The sequence below is a fragment of the Aethina tumida genome, chromosome 4 (genome assembly GCF_024364675.1).
Source record: "Aethina tumida isolate Nest 87 chromosome 4, icAetTumi1.1, whole genome shotgun sequence".
NCBI classification, from domain to species: Eukaryota; Metazoa; Arthropoda; class Insecta; order Coleoptera; family Nitidulidae; genus Aethina; species Aethina tumida.
This window is the reverse complement of record NC_065438.1, coordinates 4,000,166-4,016,107: the sequence shown is the minus strand read 5'-3', so window position 1 is coordinate 4,016,107 and position 15,942 is coordinate 4,000,166. Positions and strand designations below refer to the sequence as shown.

General features: G+C 34.0%; 2 protein-coding genes across 8 annotated transcripts in view; both read right to left on the bottom strand.

The window, feature by feature from the left end:
• Positions 1-15,942, bottom strand: part of LOC109604948 (breast cancer anti-estrogen resistance protein 3) — a 43,271-nt gene that overhangs the window by 11,712 nt on the left and 15,617 nt on the right. For 4 of the 7 annotated variants that reach the window (XM_049966333.1, XM_049966331.1, XM_020021498.2 and 1 more), the window contains exons 2-5: positions 12,489-12,556; positions 11,652-11,924; positions 11,514-11,592; positions 381-441 (exon numbers count right to left, since the gene is read on the bottom strand). In XM_049966333.1, the coding sequence (XP_049822290.1) occupies positions 381-441; positions 11,514-11,592; positions 11,652-11,924; positions 12,489-12,534 (459 nt within the window). In that variant the 5' untranslated portion in view covers positions 12,535-12,556. Of the gene's footprint in view, positions 1-380; positions 442-2,395; positions 2,882-11,513; positions 11,593-11,651; positions 11,925-12,013; positions 12,145-12,488; positions 12,557-15,942 lie in introns of those variants that run through there. The other 3 variants (XM_049966334.1, XM_049966330.1, XM_049966335.1) reach the window with 3 other exon arrangements.
• On the bottom strand, positions 4,527-6,371 carry LOC126265316 (uncharacterized). The gene has a single exon (XM_049966341.1). It carries the CDS (start codon positions 6,354-6,356, stop codon positions 5,184-5,186), a length of 1,173 nt encoding a protein of 390 aa, XP_049822298.1. The 5' UTR covers positions 6,357-6,371; the 3' UTR covers positions 4,527-5,183.

The window sequence follows — 15,942 nt, the reverse complement described above, 5'->3', positions numbered from 1 at the left end:
CATTTTTGAAGATGAGTTCAAAATTGAGGTTGACTTCTTTTTCAGTTTTAAGATACCATAACTCTTTTGTGGTAATCTAAACCATAGATTTCTCTAATATATTCTGGAAGTAGTTTAAGGGCAAAACAGTTGTACAGTCTTTTGAATATATGAAGTATATTTAGGAATTAACCCCTCAATGTTGAACTGATTCAAGTCAAATCAAACCAGAAGACATTCTTTAATCGAAATTTCAATGAATCGCAGTTTTCAGCAAAATTTAAAGCATGGACCAATATTGGAAAAGTTAAAACGGATTGTATAAATTAATTGTGACCAATGATAAACTGACCAATATTAAAAAGACTTTGATTGGATGATTATTGAAAATAAAAACTCACCATTCTTAAGTTGCTCAGACTCTTGCTCTGGTTAACATCACTCGCTGTCCTCAGTTCCGTCCTGCAATAAACAAACAATGTTGGCTCAAACTGTTCCATGAATTTAAATTTATTTCGAAAGTAGAAACGAAGACAAAGCAAACCAATATTTCACACTTTTTATGTGATATTCTATAAACACACGCTGATCCAGCATGACGTAATGGAAATGAGTCACAAATAAGACACCCCGTTGTTTATGGTGCACCAAATATTTCATCTGAGAGGGATGACAGAGCTGAGAGGGGGTAGTTTTTTGTCACGCTCGATAAAATATATTCTCAATAATTCTTTCTAATACATTTATTTTTTATACAAATCAGGATTCCTAAGTGTGACTCATTTCCTTCAGTCGATTGGATTAATGTAAATTCGATGTAGACACTCAACCTAATAAAATATACAACAGTATTCTGCTTTTTACTCCTCCCATTGTCTAGGATATTGTTGCAACGAGTAAAGTCAGTGTGAACTACGAAACTTCGTCCAACGAACACTATTTTGCTTTCACATGCACTTCAGCATGATTTAAATATAAATAATTCACGATTTCCACTTCGATAATTGGTTGCACTTAATCTGTTTCAGTACATTCTGACAATTATAATAAATTCTCAATAAAATCAATCTGACAATTGCATAACTGTGTCCAACGTCAGCCCCTCCGTCCTCAAAACTCATCAGCTGTAATTAATTCGGACTTCACCAGTGGTAATTGCCTCCATCGTTTATGCATCATACCGACCCTTCGTCCACGCTCAAAACATGCCTTTTTACAGTGACTCATGGCTTTTGTTGGGACGTGTGGTTTGTTTTTGTAAGGCACGTGGCTCATGTAACGTCCAAGACAACTTTATAATAATAAATACTGAAGAAAAATGGGGGACCTACACAAAGAAATCTTCCAAAATTCTCCACATTGTCTCTGTTTTAAGTGAATGTGTGAAATAGTACAGTCCCACTTTAATATACAACCTTCAATTGATCCATTCGTGGTATTGCTCCGAACGCTACACCATAAATTAGAGATTATTGCATGCAAGTCTATAATTAGTCGTGGTGACTTAATTAGACTGCATGCGGGCACAACTATGTTGGAAGTTTCATCGACCTGATGTACCCACTCCAAATTAATTTTAACGTTCGAAGACTTGCTGAAAATCGTCGGAGATAAGGCTGTCAACAGATCGAGTGTTATCTTGTACGCCTTAAGTGTGGTAAAGTGAGATTACTTTAAGTGGGATTGAATCTTTTATGTGGCACCTTAATAATTTTATTGTTTATTATACTGATTTTGAGCCATGTATCTAATTATTTGATTTACTTTAAATGTCCGTTTCAAAACCCTTCAATGTCGTTACCAAAACGTCAATTTCATATGTAAAATTCAATTTCCTAACTTTCCGGCGTGACTAAAGTTTGCACAGCGTGCGTCCTGCTGATAAGGGGCGAAAACCAGCCCCGAATTTCGTCGGCCTGATAAAGATCAAATGTGCAATAATCACTGAGGGATTCCCTGAGAATGGGAGCAGTTGCCAAACACACACTAGGATAAGAAATCTATTTTGGCGGCGAATCGCCATTGATTATGTATTACGCAGGTCAACAAAAAATAGGCATTACCATTGAATTTGAATACTGAATATTTATTAATTTGTTTCGTCAATGGTCCCTTAGGGTGCTCACATTGTTGAGCAATAAATCTAGTAGAATTTAACGGTTAGATAAAAAGCTATGGGTCAGTGACAAAGGAGGAGAGAACGAAGAGGGAAATGCTCCTGCTGATGTCGCGATACGAGTGAATAGACGTCACCTGTTTGGGGAACAAATGACAATAAGTGCACATAACTGCACATAACGTTATGAATGAAGTTTCGTGGTCTTTTAACGCGACACCAGCTCAATGGGCATAGTATACTACATACAACCGTAGTACTCGCAAATTCAATTCGCCGTCAAAAGACAATCGTCCTCACCGTCGGCCACGTCGTCCACCATCCTCGCCAAAAAAACCAACAGCACGCCACCACGCCAACCACCAAAAATCCGAGGCTTGAGTCCGCGAAAAACAAACCGCACAAAACCACGAGAAAGACGCCACCACCACGGGGGTGGGCACAAGTTCCTCCGGCTCAACCGAGACTGGAGACCGACCGGCGACCGTCACTAACACCCGGCACACTGTGATCGCCGCATCATCTCGATCTCGACCGCATTGTGTGTGTGTGTGTGTTATTTTTTCGTTTTTTAATAACAAGACATCGAGGACGGCCGACGAGGCGGCTGCGGCAGTGCTATTGGGGCGACTCGATTTCGTGCGCCTTTGGTCAGCGAGACGTCGCTGCTTTTTACGTCGACACACCCCCACTAGCTCCGTGCAACCCCTGTAATATTGATTCGGCACGGGGCGCCGACGCACTGCCAACCACAAACGTACACACGCCGGGTTGTGAGTATGTGTGTACCGGGGATGGAAAGAATGAATTAATTTTTTTTTCGGGGCTGTAATCCCTCATTACGGCGCGGCGAGGGGTGGGAACGGCGTGAATCGAGTGGTGGGTGCTTGGGGGGAGACGGCTGGGGGTGCGGGCCTGGTTGTAGCCAATGTTTTTAACATGACCTGGGCCAAAGCCCAAAAACAAAACAAAACATCGACTTCCAATTCTGAAGTCCTAACTTCAATATTAAAATAAATTGTTGAAGAGCCAACAAGAGGCTTCAACATTTGAGCCCTCATTGGTAAAAAACGGTTACTTGAGACTAATTGCAGTGGTCGATTGGTAACAATGGGACGCAGGTCGGTTTGCAAAAGAGACACGGTGCATTGGACATAAATCACACGTCAAGCGGCGTGACAAATCGATAACAGATGTCAAGTGCTCTTGTGTTATTGAGTTATTTGTATCGTGTCTTTGACTGCGAAACGTGGCAGGTTTTTCTGATCTGCCTCCATTAATTGGACAAAATTCTTTTGTTGCCTTCAAACCACGTTCCGTTCATCCAACCATTAATAAGTAAATTTAACTTGTCTGAAATTATTCATCACACACTATATGACAAATAGCTAATCCCCTCGTGCCACAAACAGCTGAAACCCTCCCCCGGGAGTCTAATTTAATTCGCGACGTTTTGAATAATGAACCCCTTGAAGCATTTTTAATTTAGCACCCAGAAGACGTACGCCAATGAATGTGGTTCATTTGTAGACTTTTTAGTATGTCAAAAGAGTCCGTTGTTTGTCTGACTAATAACCGTTGTATCGTTTGTGTCCATTTAAATATTGAGATAGGTCCGACATTATCTTAAGGCTATTGTTGGACTTCCTGCCTGGTACAACTCATTGTCCCACAGCTCATTCAATCCAGAAACAATACTTACATACATGAGAAACACGGAAAAGAATACCAATTTAAAGATTAATGAAATATGTTATTGTTTAACTTATTAGACAAGGAAGGCATTAATTATGTCCCCGTTTATCTAGCGATACATTCCAGAATAAAATGCCTTCCATTTCAGCGAATTGTACAGTTTTAATCTCGCAGATGCCCACATAATTTATTTAAATGCACACAAAGCGAGAACATGCGATAAGAAACCGCCATTAATCATATGAGCAGAAAATTAATGGTTTTGTTAGAAATAGCAACAAATCACACCTGCTGCAAGGTCCCACTTTGATACCGTGGTAATCTCTCTTTAATCACCGTTTTGCCGTACCCTAATGATGATTGCAAAATGCTACTTACCCATACCCAACCATCATATTTGTATCAATGCCGTAAATTTGTCAATGTGTGAGAAAAAAAGGTCCGTAATTGAATTTCGTATAATGAACGGCGAAACGTAATTGCCAGACGTCTGCGGCACTCGTCCCGGGTATTTTTAATCTTCGCAAGGCTCCTCGGAGGTGGATGTGGAAATATTCCGAATAGTTTATGGGGGAAAAAAGCAAAAAGTGTTGGAGAAGAGTCGGCATATTGCCTCGATGCGGTCGTGCATGCTGAACCGGCTCAGCCTCTGGCCAAATTTGATTGCTTTTATTCGGACACAGAAATATGATGAGCCACCATCGACTTTGTCGTCGAAACCAACAAACTACAAACGAAGGCTTTAAAGGGTTTTTATTTTGGGTAAATTAAACTCATAAATCTCGGGGAATGGAGCGGTAAAAAATCTTTTACGGCGTCGAAGAGGCTATTTGCATAATTGGAGTGCGGATGTCGTGATACAGCAACAGTTTGTGTGTCACTCCGCATATCGTCGAAGGTGATTCACGGCACCTGCATCGAACGTCTCCTCAGACAACTCGGTAAAGTGAGCTCGTAAATTCATCGATCGATTTTAAACAGTTTTGTGTCTCTAAGGGTTGAGACGTTCAAGTTAGTTAATCATATGTTGATTGGTCCAAAGCCAATCAACCTTCCTTTGTAGCAGCTACTTAAATAGAAATAAACCGTCCTCCCCCCCTTTGAAATAAACAGCACTCCAGAGGACCCCATAAGGCAGCTTTCTGTGGAAGGAACCGGGTGCGATGTGGCATCCAAACCCTCAGTTATTGCCCGATTTCTCTTGCGGTGTCGTTCCGTATCGGCAGATTCCCCGACGGGTATTCGATTCACTCCCACGTGCGTATCACCCCACGAACAAAGCACACATCCGGAATTCAGCCTCCATCGGTCATCGTTTTAGAAATTAGTCCTTTTGTAGCGAAGGCCCACGTCTATTCCCTCCGATGGTCCAATTTATATTGAAGAAGGACGTTTAAAATAAAAATTTATGCTGGATTCCCTTCTCCTCGTCTTCCTTCAGCTGCTCATACGTCAAGAAGTTGCCCCTTCTGGTGAAAGAAATCACCATCCCGGCGCAAAAGCAAGACAAAGTTAAGGACAAAATAAAACCAAAGTAAATCAAATATCGGCCAAACTTGGCCGACAACACGAAGGACTTTTTCAGTACAAACACTTTGACTTTGAGCATCCGCATTTTATTAACGATGCAAGTGTAATTCCCCTCCTCATTTTTGGTTGCATCTATAATGTACACACTATTAAAGGCATCAACTATCATGTGATCAGTTTTAGTCCCTGATGGTAGTTCACTGCCCTCCTTGTTCCAAGTAATTTTACTATCTATAGAGGACTCAGGACAAACTAGGATTAAATGGGAGCCTTCCGCTATAATGTAAGTTTTCCTGTGCTTGAAAAGGGGTGACTTCCCTATGAGATACTGCTTGTATTTGTCTGGGCCACAAACCGCTTCACATTTATCCTCCTGCACAAAGTAAGGAACAATTTTGGTGGCCAAGCTGATGTCAGGAAAGTAATCGTTCAACGTCTTAGACCCACAACTTATTTCGTCCGCATTCATTAGGAATTTCTCCAGTTTTGTCTGTTCTTTCTTGATTTTGCCCCTTAAAGTTTTCATTTTATTAACAACTTTCACTCGGCAGTAGGCCATCCGCTTCCGTTTTCCTTCCCCACAGGAGTCACACTCACCCCATGGCCCCCAGTGGTTGATTACTTCCAAGGACAAGTTCATACTTTCCTTTAAGTACTTAATTTCGTCTGATTGCTTCAGCTTATCATTAACTGGGTGCACGTACTTGTCATGGTAATCCTTCCATTCGGACAAATTTCCGGTTTGGTAGTTGTCTGATGCGTTTGGAACAATGACCATATCCACCAAGAAGGTGAAGGTGTCATTGGTGCCGGTGGAAGCAAAGCTTTTACAGTAGTACAGACCTGTATCGTTAGAAGAAAAGTTGTATATCACCAAGTTGTGATCACTTGTCAGTAATATCCTGTTATCCTTTTCTTCATTGTGCATGTCATACTCGACTTCATGTCCTTGTAGCTCACCCAACTCTTTGGACTTGTACCAGTTTTTTGGAGCATTATCGTCCTCTTCGTTACAATAATGACAAGCCAAGATCATGGTGCCTCCGGCAGTAACATCCGCACACTCATAGGCGTCCGCCTTGTCACTCCCAATCAACCTGTTCCTTTCCCTGCAATGATAGGGCTCACTCAACTGGCCCCAAATAATACGACACATCAACAACAATAAAAACAACGACATTTCAGACAGTCACGTCAACCCTAACCTATAGTGGAAGTAACCCACAACTTGTCGGACTAGTATCAAAGTGAAATTTGCCAGTGCGACTGACACGTGGATGATGGAGCACGTGTTTTTGCTCGTCTGTTTGATCCCGGAGGCCGGCGACGTTCATCGAGGTGGCCACAAATTAACGCCGACACATTGTTCATCTGCAGACGCCGCCGAGCTTGTTATCCGCTTCTCTGTGCCAGTTAATCAAATGTTGGATTAGCCAAGCGGCCTGTTACGTTGTGCGTGGTGTAGGTTTCCTTTTTTTTAGCCTATACTGCCTTTTAATTACCTAGAGAGAAGGATGTGAAGAAGTCACTCACTCTTATTGAGGATTTCCTGGCGTCATACTCTTTATATTATTGATGAAGTGATGTTATGAGTTACTTCAGCCGTGGATGATTAATTAACAAAGATAAAATTGCTTCTTCTGATGGATTAGCTGCCTCCAGCCATTTTTTATACCACATAATCGAAGGAAATAAAATAATCTTCTTTAGACCTGTTGAGAAGGAGATGAAGAAATAACAAGTAAGGAATTTGTACAAATAGACAAATCACTTCAGCCATGTATAATTAATACATGCGAAGAAAATTTGAATAAAGATACGTATCCCCCGGTTGGTTAGCCCCATCCAACTTCTAACTGATCACTCACCCACAAAAGCAAAGCCCGGACTTAATGCGTTTGACGACGGAATACATTTCGTCTGGGACTCCTTCAAATTCCAGTTTATTTCTGTCATTTCCATTTAATGAAATGCCACTCGTAGCGACGGGGATTATCCCCTTCGAGGACGCTTTAAATTGCAAAAACTAAGAAAACAAGTTGCATCGGTTGCCATATTTAACGATTCGCCGACTTTGTGCATAAAATGGTGCATGACGTTCGGCAAACAAAGCCAATGCTGAAGACACTCTTAGACGTCATTAAATTTGCACTGTACAGGTTTCTAGTGCAGGTAATCACAATCAGGAGTCGAGTCTAGTAAGTTTCGAGTTAGAGGCGTCAAAGGCAGACTCCAGCTAGTGGGACAAGTGCATTTGAGTTATTAATTTTCCACATTCGACTTGCCTAAGTTACAAACGTTACTTACTATCTAACTCGTATGTTGTGCATTATCAGTTAGATTGCAGTCACTATTTTCATTAATGAGACTTGATAAGGTTTACAGCAATACGTGGTTACAACTGTAGCATAAATTAGTCCTTGTATTCTATAATTAGGACTTCTTTAATAACACGCACACATTTTGAATGCTCCCCAACCTGCAATTTGTAGGGCATGAACAGTCTGACAAAGTTGATTTATTGCAACAATTTTCTTTGTTAATATTTTTAATAGAAAATGAATGGGTGCGTCCTTAATGAGTCCGCAAGGAATATCTGAATGTTTAAAATGTTTATGACAACATTTCCTATTTATAATTAAGATGAGTAATAAATTTACTCTTGAAATTAATTTATGATATTTGTGTTTCATTAACTTAAATCTTTTTTTTTCATGTTCTTCATCTCCTTTTTAAATAGAAAATAGAACACCTATATCCAGTGGTTAGATGATTTTTGGTGTACAAAGAGGGTGAGTGATTAGATGAGTTAGAATACAAAATGAAGGTTCCTCCTTCTTCTTTTAAACGAATAATTTGCCTGTTACGCTCACTTAGATGCCTTAAATTTGGAAGTCTTCATACTAACTACATTTGAATTGGATGGAAGAATTAGGACTATCAGCAAAAAACTAGACACATAACTTTCAAAATCTCTTCACTCTTTGTTTTTATATGACTATACACACCAAATTTTCTAAAAAAATGATTACTGGAACTATGTGTTCTATTTTCTATTTTAGTAAGTATATATATCTATTCCTAAACAAAAATAATATCTTTATGCATCTTTAAAGTGACAAATAATTGCAATATTAACAAACCAACAAGAAATTGGTTGAAATATTCATCTCCAATCAAATTATACTCTTTAAAATGCAAATCCTGTATGTTGTCCTCAAAATAAAAATGGTACAGCTCTTTCCACATCATCTGTACTTGATGAAGAATATTCACAGAAACGAAGGTTCCTCCTTCTTCTTTTAAACCAATAATTTGCTCTTTTTTACATTTACTTAGATGCCTTAAATTTGGAAGTCTTCGTACTCTCTACATTTGAATTGGATGGAAGAATTAGGACTATCACCAAAAAACTAGACAATGAATCTTCAAAATCTCATCACTCTTTGTTTTTATATGACTGTACATAGCAAATTTTCTAAAAAAATGATTACTGGAACTATGTGTTCTATTTTCTATTTTAGTAAGTATATACATCTATTCCTAAACAAAAATAATATCTTTATGCATCTTTAAAGTGACAAATAATTGCTATATAAACAAACCAACAAGAAATTGGTTGAAATATTCATATCCAATTAAATTATACTGTTTAAAATACAATCCTCTATGTTGCCTTCAAAATAAAGATAGTACAGCTCTTTCCACATCATCTGTACTTGATGAAGAAAGTTCACAGAAACTAAGGTTCCTCTTTCTTCTTTTAAACCAATAATTTGCTCTTTATTACATTTGCTTAGATGCTTTAACTTTGGAAGTCTTCGTACTATCTACATTTGAATTGGATGGAAGAATTAGGATTATCAGCAAAAAACTAAACACAGAATCTTCAAAATCTTATTACTCTTTGTTTTTATATGACTGTACACACCAAATTTTCTAAAAAAATGATTATTGGAACTATGTGTTCTATTTTCTATTTTAGTAAGTATATACATCTATTCCTAAACAAAAATAATATCTTCATACATCTTTAAAGTGACAAATAATTGCAATATTAACAAACCAACAAGAAATTGTTGAAATATTCATCTCCAATCGAATTATACTCTTTAAAATGCAAATCCTGTATGTTGTCTTCAAAATAAAGATCGTACAGCTCTTTCCACATCATCTGTACTTGATGAAGAATGTTCACAGAAACGAAGGTTCCTCCTTCTTCCTTTAAACCAATAATTTGCTCTTTATTACATTTACTTAGATGCCTTAAATTTGGAAGTCTTCGTACTATCTACATTTGAATTGGATGGAAGAATTAGGACTATCAGCAAAAAACTAAACACAGAATCTTCAAAATCTTATTACTCTTTGTTTTTATATGACTGTACACACCAAATTTTCTAAAAAAATGATTACTGGAACTATGTGTTCTATTTTCTATTTTAGTAAGTATATACATCTATTCCTAAACAAAAATAATATCTTTATGCATCTTTAAAGTGAAAAATAATTGCAATATTAACAAACCAACAAGAAATTGGTTGAAATATTCATCTCCAATCAAATTATACTCTTTAAAATGCAAATCCTGTATGTTGTCTTCAAAATAAAGATCGTACAGCTCTTTTCACATCATCTGTACTTGATGAAGAATGTTCACAGAAACGAAGGTTCCTCCTTCTTCCTTTAAACCAATAATTTGCTCTTTATTACATTTACTTAGATGCCTTAAATTTGGAAGTCTTCGTACTATCTACATTTGAATTGGATGGAAGAATTAGGACTATCAGCAAAAAACTAAACACAGAATCTTCAAAATCTTATTACTCTTTGTTTTTATATGACTGTACACACCAAATTTTCTAAAAAAATGATTACTGGAACTATGTGTTCTATTTTCTATTTTAGTAAGTATATACATCTATTCCTAAACAAAAATAATATCTTTATGCATCTTTAAAGTGAAAAATAATTGCAATATTAACAAACCAACAAGAAATTGGTTGAAATATTCATCTCCAATCAAATTATACTCTTTAAAATGCAAATCCTGTATGTTGTCTTCAAAATAAAAATCGTATAGCTCTTTCCACATCATCTGTACTTGATGAAGAATGTTCACAGAAACGAAGGTTCCTCCTTCTTCCTTTAAACCAATAATTTGCTCTTTATTACATTTACTTAGATGCCTTAAATTTGGAAGTCTTCGTACTATCTACATTTGAATTGGATGGAAGAATTAGGACTATCAGCAAAAAACTAGACACAGAATCTTCAAAATCTCTTCACTCTTTGTCTTTATGTGACTATACACACACAATATTTCTAAAAATATTGGACCTCTGGAGATTTCCATTTTCTATTTTAGTGGGTATATCAATCTATTTCTAAAGCAATATAATATCATCATGAATCTTTAAAGTGGCAAATAATTGCTGCACAAACAAACCAACAAGAAATTGATTGAAATATTCATCTCCAATCAAATTATCCTCTTTAAAATGCAAATCCTGTACATTACCCACAAAATAAAAATCGCACAGACTCATTAGCATGGGCTGGCCTATAAATTCCAATCGGGACGAGAAGTGATTAACGATTAACACATACGGCCGAACATAAGGTCGTATTCATTAGAGGCCGATTTATTTCAATGGGCTACTTAACGTGGTCGCGAATATTCTGACTTAATGTCGTTTATTAAGATTCATTGGATCGTTAGATTATCAGAAAGCTGTTCGAGTTTATTGCCTGTAATTAAACTGGGATGGACGTGTTCGTCGATTTGCATCAATCAATTGCAGATTCAGATGGTGTTTTTCGATTTACACTTTTGTGGTTCTCACATAAATTTCTAACTTTTCCTCCTTTTTTAATACATTGATAGTAACTTCAAGTTTTATAAAATACTTAATAGTTTCTTTGCACTTTGATAAAACACTAAAACTTGTTATCTTGCCATAATGCAAGTAAACAAACTAATCCCCAGAACTATATTAAAAACAGTTGTAGCAATTTTGCATGGATTTAATCCCTTCAACTGGTTATTTATGAGGAATGATTTCAGGAAACTGGACACCTAAATTTACGGGCTCACTCCTTTTAATTAAACACTTAATTGCCTGCGGCCAGTTAGGCCCAAGAGTGAGATTTATTCGCCACCACCACGTACTAAATTTAGGTCAGTACTTACAAGAAATCGCTGTCCCTTTTGATCTTGTTCCCGCTGTCCACCGCCACACTATGCCTGACCGGGGCCCTCTTGAAGTTCTCTACATAAAACCATAAACCATCAGCACCAATAGTTAACGTAATAGTACAATTAGCTCACCATGGTACTTAGCTCTGAGACAAGTCAGACTGCTAATGATCCTGGCCCGGTGCGACGAGTTCTTCACCCCCAAGTTTTTGATGTCCGACTCGGAGAACTCGAGCAGGTCCTCGACGCCCTGGAACTTATCGAAGTTGGGCTTGTACTGCTCCAACTCCAGGTCCTTGAGCCACACGTTGATGTCCTTGTGCTTCGTGCGTTTCGGTTCGAAGACATTGTCCTTCTTGTTCTTGCCTCGCAGAGGTAAGGAACCGAATCTGTTGAACTGCAAGCCTGGAAATGTTAAAATTGTTAAGACTTTTTACTTGAGGCAGCGACGTCTATTAACCTCCTATCCATTTTAGCAGTGGCATTATACTTACGTCTCAAATGTTCCATTAAAAACTAAGTGATAGTGTACACATACTTTCGATAACGTTACTTTATTTAACTACTGATTATTTGCTGATTCGTATGGTATTCCATTTATAATTTTTGGCGAATTGTAGAGTCATATATTTAATGTGAAGTAGCATAAAAATTCCTCAGTCACTTTTTATCAATTTTATCTTTTAGATATGCTTTAATCAGGCTTATTTTTTAATACAAAAATTTGCATAATTAACAGACGAAATAACATTAATAAACACAATAAAATCCAATTGTTGGTTAACATGTGGACTTTCGTTTTTAATATTCTTATGACGCAAGCAGTCTCAAATTATACTGCACACAATTAAACTATTAAACGTGATTAGTTTGTTGAAATCCAAAGCATATTTAAATTGATGATAATTAGAACAAACACATTGATTTATTTAATTAATGTTGCCTATTTTCGTTAACAAATAAACTTACTATAAATGCTGTGCCTCTTCTTTGGTTTGCTCGAGCTTTTCCCCATGATTCACTGTCACACACATTACCTAGAAGAGGAAAAGTAACACTCCCATACATCTCTGAGTCAATTAATGTAAATATAATGTTAGAGATAATTTTGTTAAACTGGCTTATTGTGCAAAATTAATTTGTTCATGAATTATTACAAAGGTCGTTGAAAAATTGTTTACAAAGGATTGCTCTGATGAATATTTATGTAAGACTCCAATGGTATTGAAACAGGTTGACCACCCACAAACAAATCGATTCTACTCACTTCACTGCAAATAACTTCACGAAAGGAATTAACTATTGTTTTCCAGAGTCAGATTAAATTGATAAGTTGGTCATTTGGGCTTTAAGGAGCTTTCATTAAGTTGCTCTTGATGAGAATTTAAATTTAATGAGGAATTTATTTATTAAAAGTTATTTAAAAGTACAAAAAATGTTTATTTTTTATAAACAAAATCAAGATAAGATATATCAGACAACCCATATATTATATTTTAATTGTTTTGTAATGTATAATAATATATATTTTATTAAATTGTTTAAATATGTTTACAGTAAAAAATGTAATACACAATACATTTTAATTAACATAGTTTTAAGGGAAAAATAAATTATAAGTAATTTTATTATAATTAATTTTTTCATAAATGGTAAATAATAAAATTAAATAGGTAACAATAAATAAATTTAAAATGTTCTTTCTCCTTCAGACCTTTATAAAAGAATTTTGTGTAATATTATTCATTAGGAAACAAAAAAAATTATAAAATTGACTGAGCCAAATCAAAACTCGACCTATTTGAAGGAATCGATATGAGGGAAAATATCCAATGTAAATATAAAACAATGACGAAAGCAAACTTCGATAAAAAAGCATATGTTTTTGTTATCGAATTCCCGTTACACTATCTGTTCAAATTTACATGAAGCAAACAGATTAAATTTTGTTCGAGAGTACGTTTCAGGTTACCCAGAAACACATACACGGTTAAACTATGAACGAAGTCCCAACGAAAGTCTCATTACCGCCACGAATTGATTTTGCATCGTTATTGCTTCCTTCCATGTCAAATGTTTGGCCGACACAAACGTCGGTTTTGGTAAATATGGAGCAAAGAGTTTAAACGTTTTTGTGACGATGAAGAAGCACTGTTGGATGTTATTTGAACAAACGCCGTTGAAACGATGGTATTCATGCTCTTTGGGAAAGTTTCGAGCTGCTTTAATAACCCCGGAGAAGTTCACGGATGATTTTGTAATAAATGTCACGGCGGCGGTGTTTCAGGAATGGAGCAATTTCGATTTGGATCTAGTGAAAGCGACGTGAACTTTGTAATTAATAATTTTGTCAGTTATTTAGTAATAAATGAATATTTTAAATTTCAAGTCGAATGGATTTTGTTATTTGGGTTTTTTAATTATATATTAATAACAATTAACTGAAAAGTAAGATATTTTAATGTGATATCAATAAGTTAAGTTAATCAATTAATTAAAAAAATAAGATTAATTTAATTATATTTGAATATTATATTAAAATAATTTAATTCTCAAGAAAGTGATATAAAAATATAATAAATAAAATGTGTAAAAATATTTGTGAATTTCTATGAAACATACCTAATATGGTAATTCATTGACGTATATATATATTTATTTTCCTGAAACTTTGTGTAGATAATCATGTTCTTAGATAAACTTTTTCCCTTTGATTATAGTCAAATAATATTTGTGTATTTAATCCATTGTAAATAGTCAATTTAGACATAAAAAATATTAGTCAGATACAGAGAAAAATGAAAAAAAGATTTTAAATACTATTAAATAAGAATAAAACATTTCTGTTTTTTTAAATAAAAATAAATAATCGTTAACTTTGGTCTTAAGACTCCAATTTTAATCAAATATTTTGAAATTTTTAATAATTTCTTAAATAATTCCACATTATTTTTATTGAAATTATTAATTATTTACAATTTAATAATATATTAATGTATTTTAAATATAAAATATAATATTTAAATATTAAACAGTTTAAGTAAGTTTAAGTACTTATAAAATAGGTATTGAATCTAGTACTGAATCTTCTAAATTTTTTACCATGTAAACTATGTAAACAGTCAATTCAGACACCAAAATTATTTGTTAGATACAAAGAAAAATTAAAATACTCCTAAATAAGTCTAAACATTTCTACTTCTGAAATAAAAATATATAATAGTTAGATTTTGTATTAAAACATCAATTTTAATAAAATATTTTGGATTTTTTAAAAATTTATATTATTTTTAAAAATTTATATATATTTACTTATTATTTTCATTGTAATTATTAATTGTTTATAATTACATAATATAATAATTTATTTTAAATATTATTAAGCAGTTTAAATATCTATAAAATAGTTTTTTCATATTGAATTTGATAGTTTTTTTTAACATATAACATATAAACTGTGTAAACAGTGAATTTAGACACCAAAAATATTCGTTACATTCAAAGAAAAATCAAAAAAAGATTTAAAACTCTCTTAAATACGATAAAACATCTCTACTTCTGAAATAAAAATTAATAAAAGTTAGATTTTATATTAAAAGATAAATATTAATAAAAATATTTTTTGGAATTTTAAATATTTCTTAAATATTTACTTATTATTTTCATTGTAATTACTAATTGATTATAATTTCATAATATAATAATTTATTTTAAATATTATTAAACAGTTTAAATACCTATAAAATAGTTTTTTTTGTACCGATTTTTCTAGTTTTTGTAACATGTAACATATAACTGTGTACATAGTCAATTTAGACACCAAAAATATTTGTTAAATTCAAAGAAAAATCAGAAAAGATTTAAAACTCTCTTAAATACGATAAAACATCTCTACTTCTGAAATAAAAATGAATAAAAGTTAGATTTTGTATTAAAAGATAAATATTAATAAAATATTTTTTGGAATTTTAAATATTTCTTAAATATTTACTTATTATTTTCATTGTAATTACTAATTGATTATAATTTCATAATATAATAATTTATTTTAAATATTATTAAACAGTTCAAATACCTATAAAATAGTTTTTTTGTACTGATTTTTCTAGTTTTTGTAACATGTAACATATAAACTGTGTACATAGTCAATTTAGACACCAAAAATATTTGTTAAATTCAAAGAAAAATCAGAAAAAGATTTAAAACTCTCTTAAATACGATAAAACATCTCTGCTTCTGAAATAAAAATATTAAAAGTTAGATTTTGTATTAAAAGATAAATATTAATAAAATATTTTTTGGAATTTTAAAAACTTCTTAAATATTTACTTATTATTTTCATTGTAATTATTAATTATTTATTATTTCATAATATAATAATTTATTTTATATATTATTAAATAGTTTTGTATGATATCTTAAA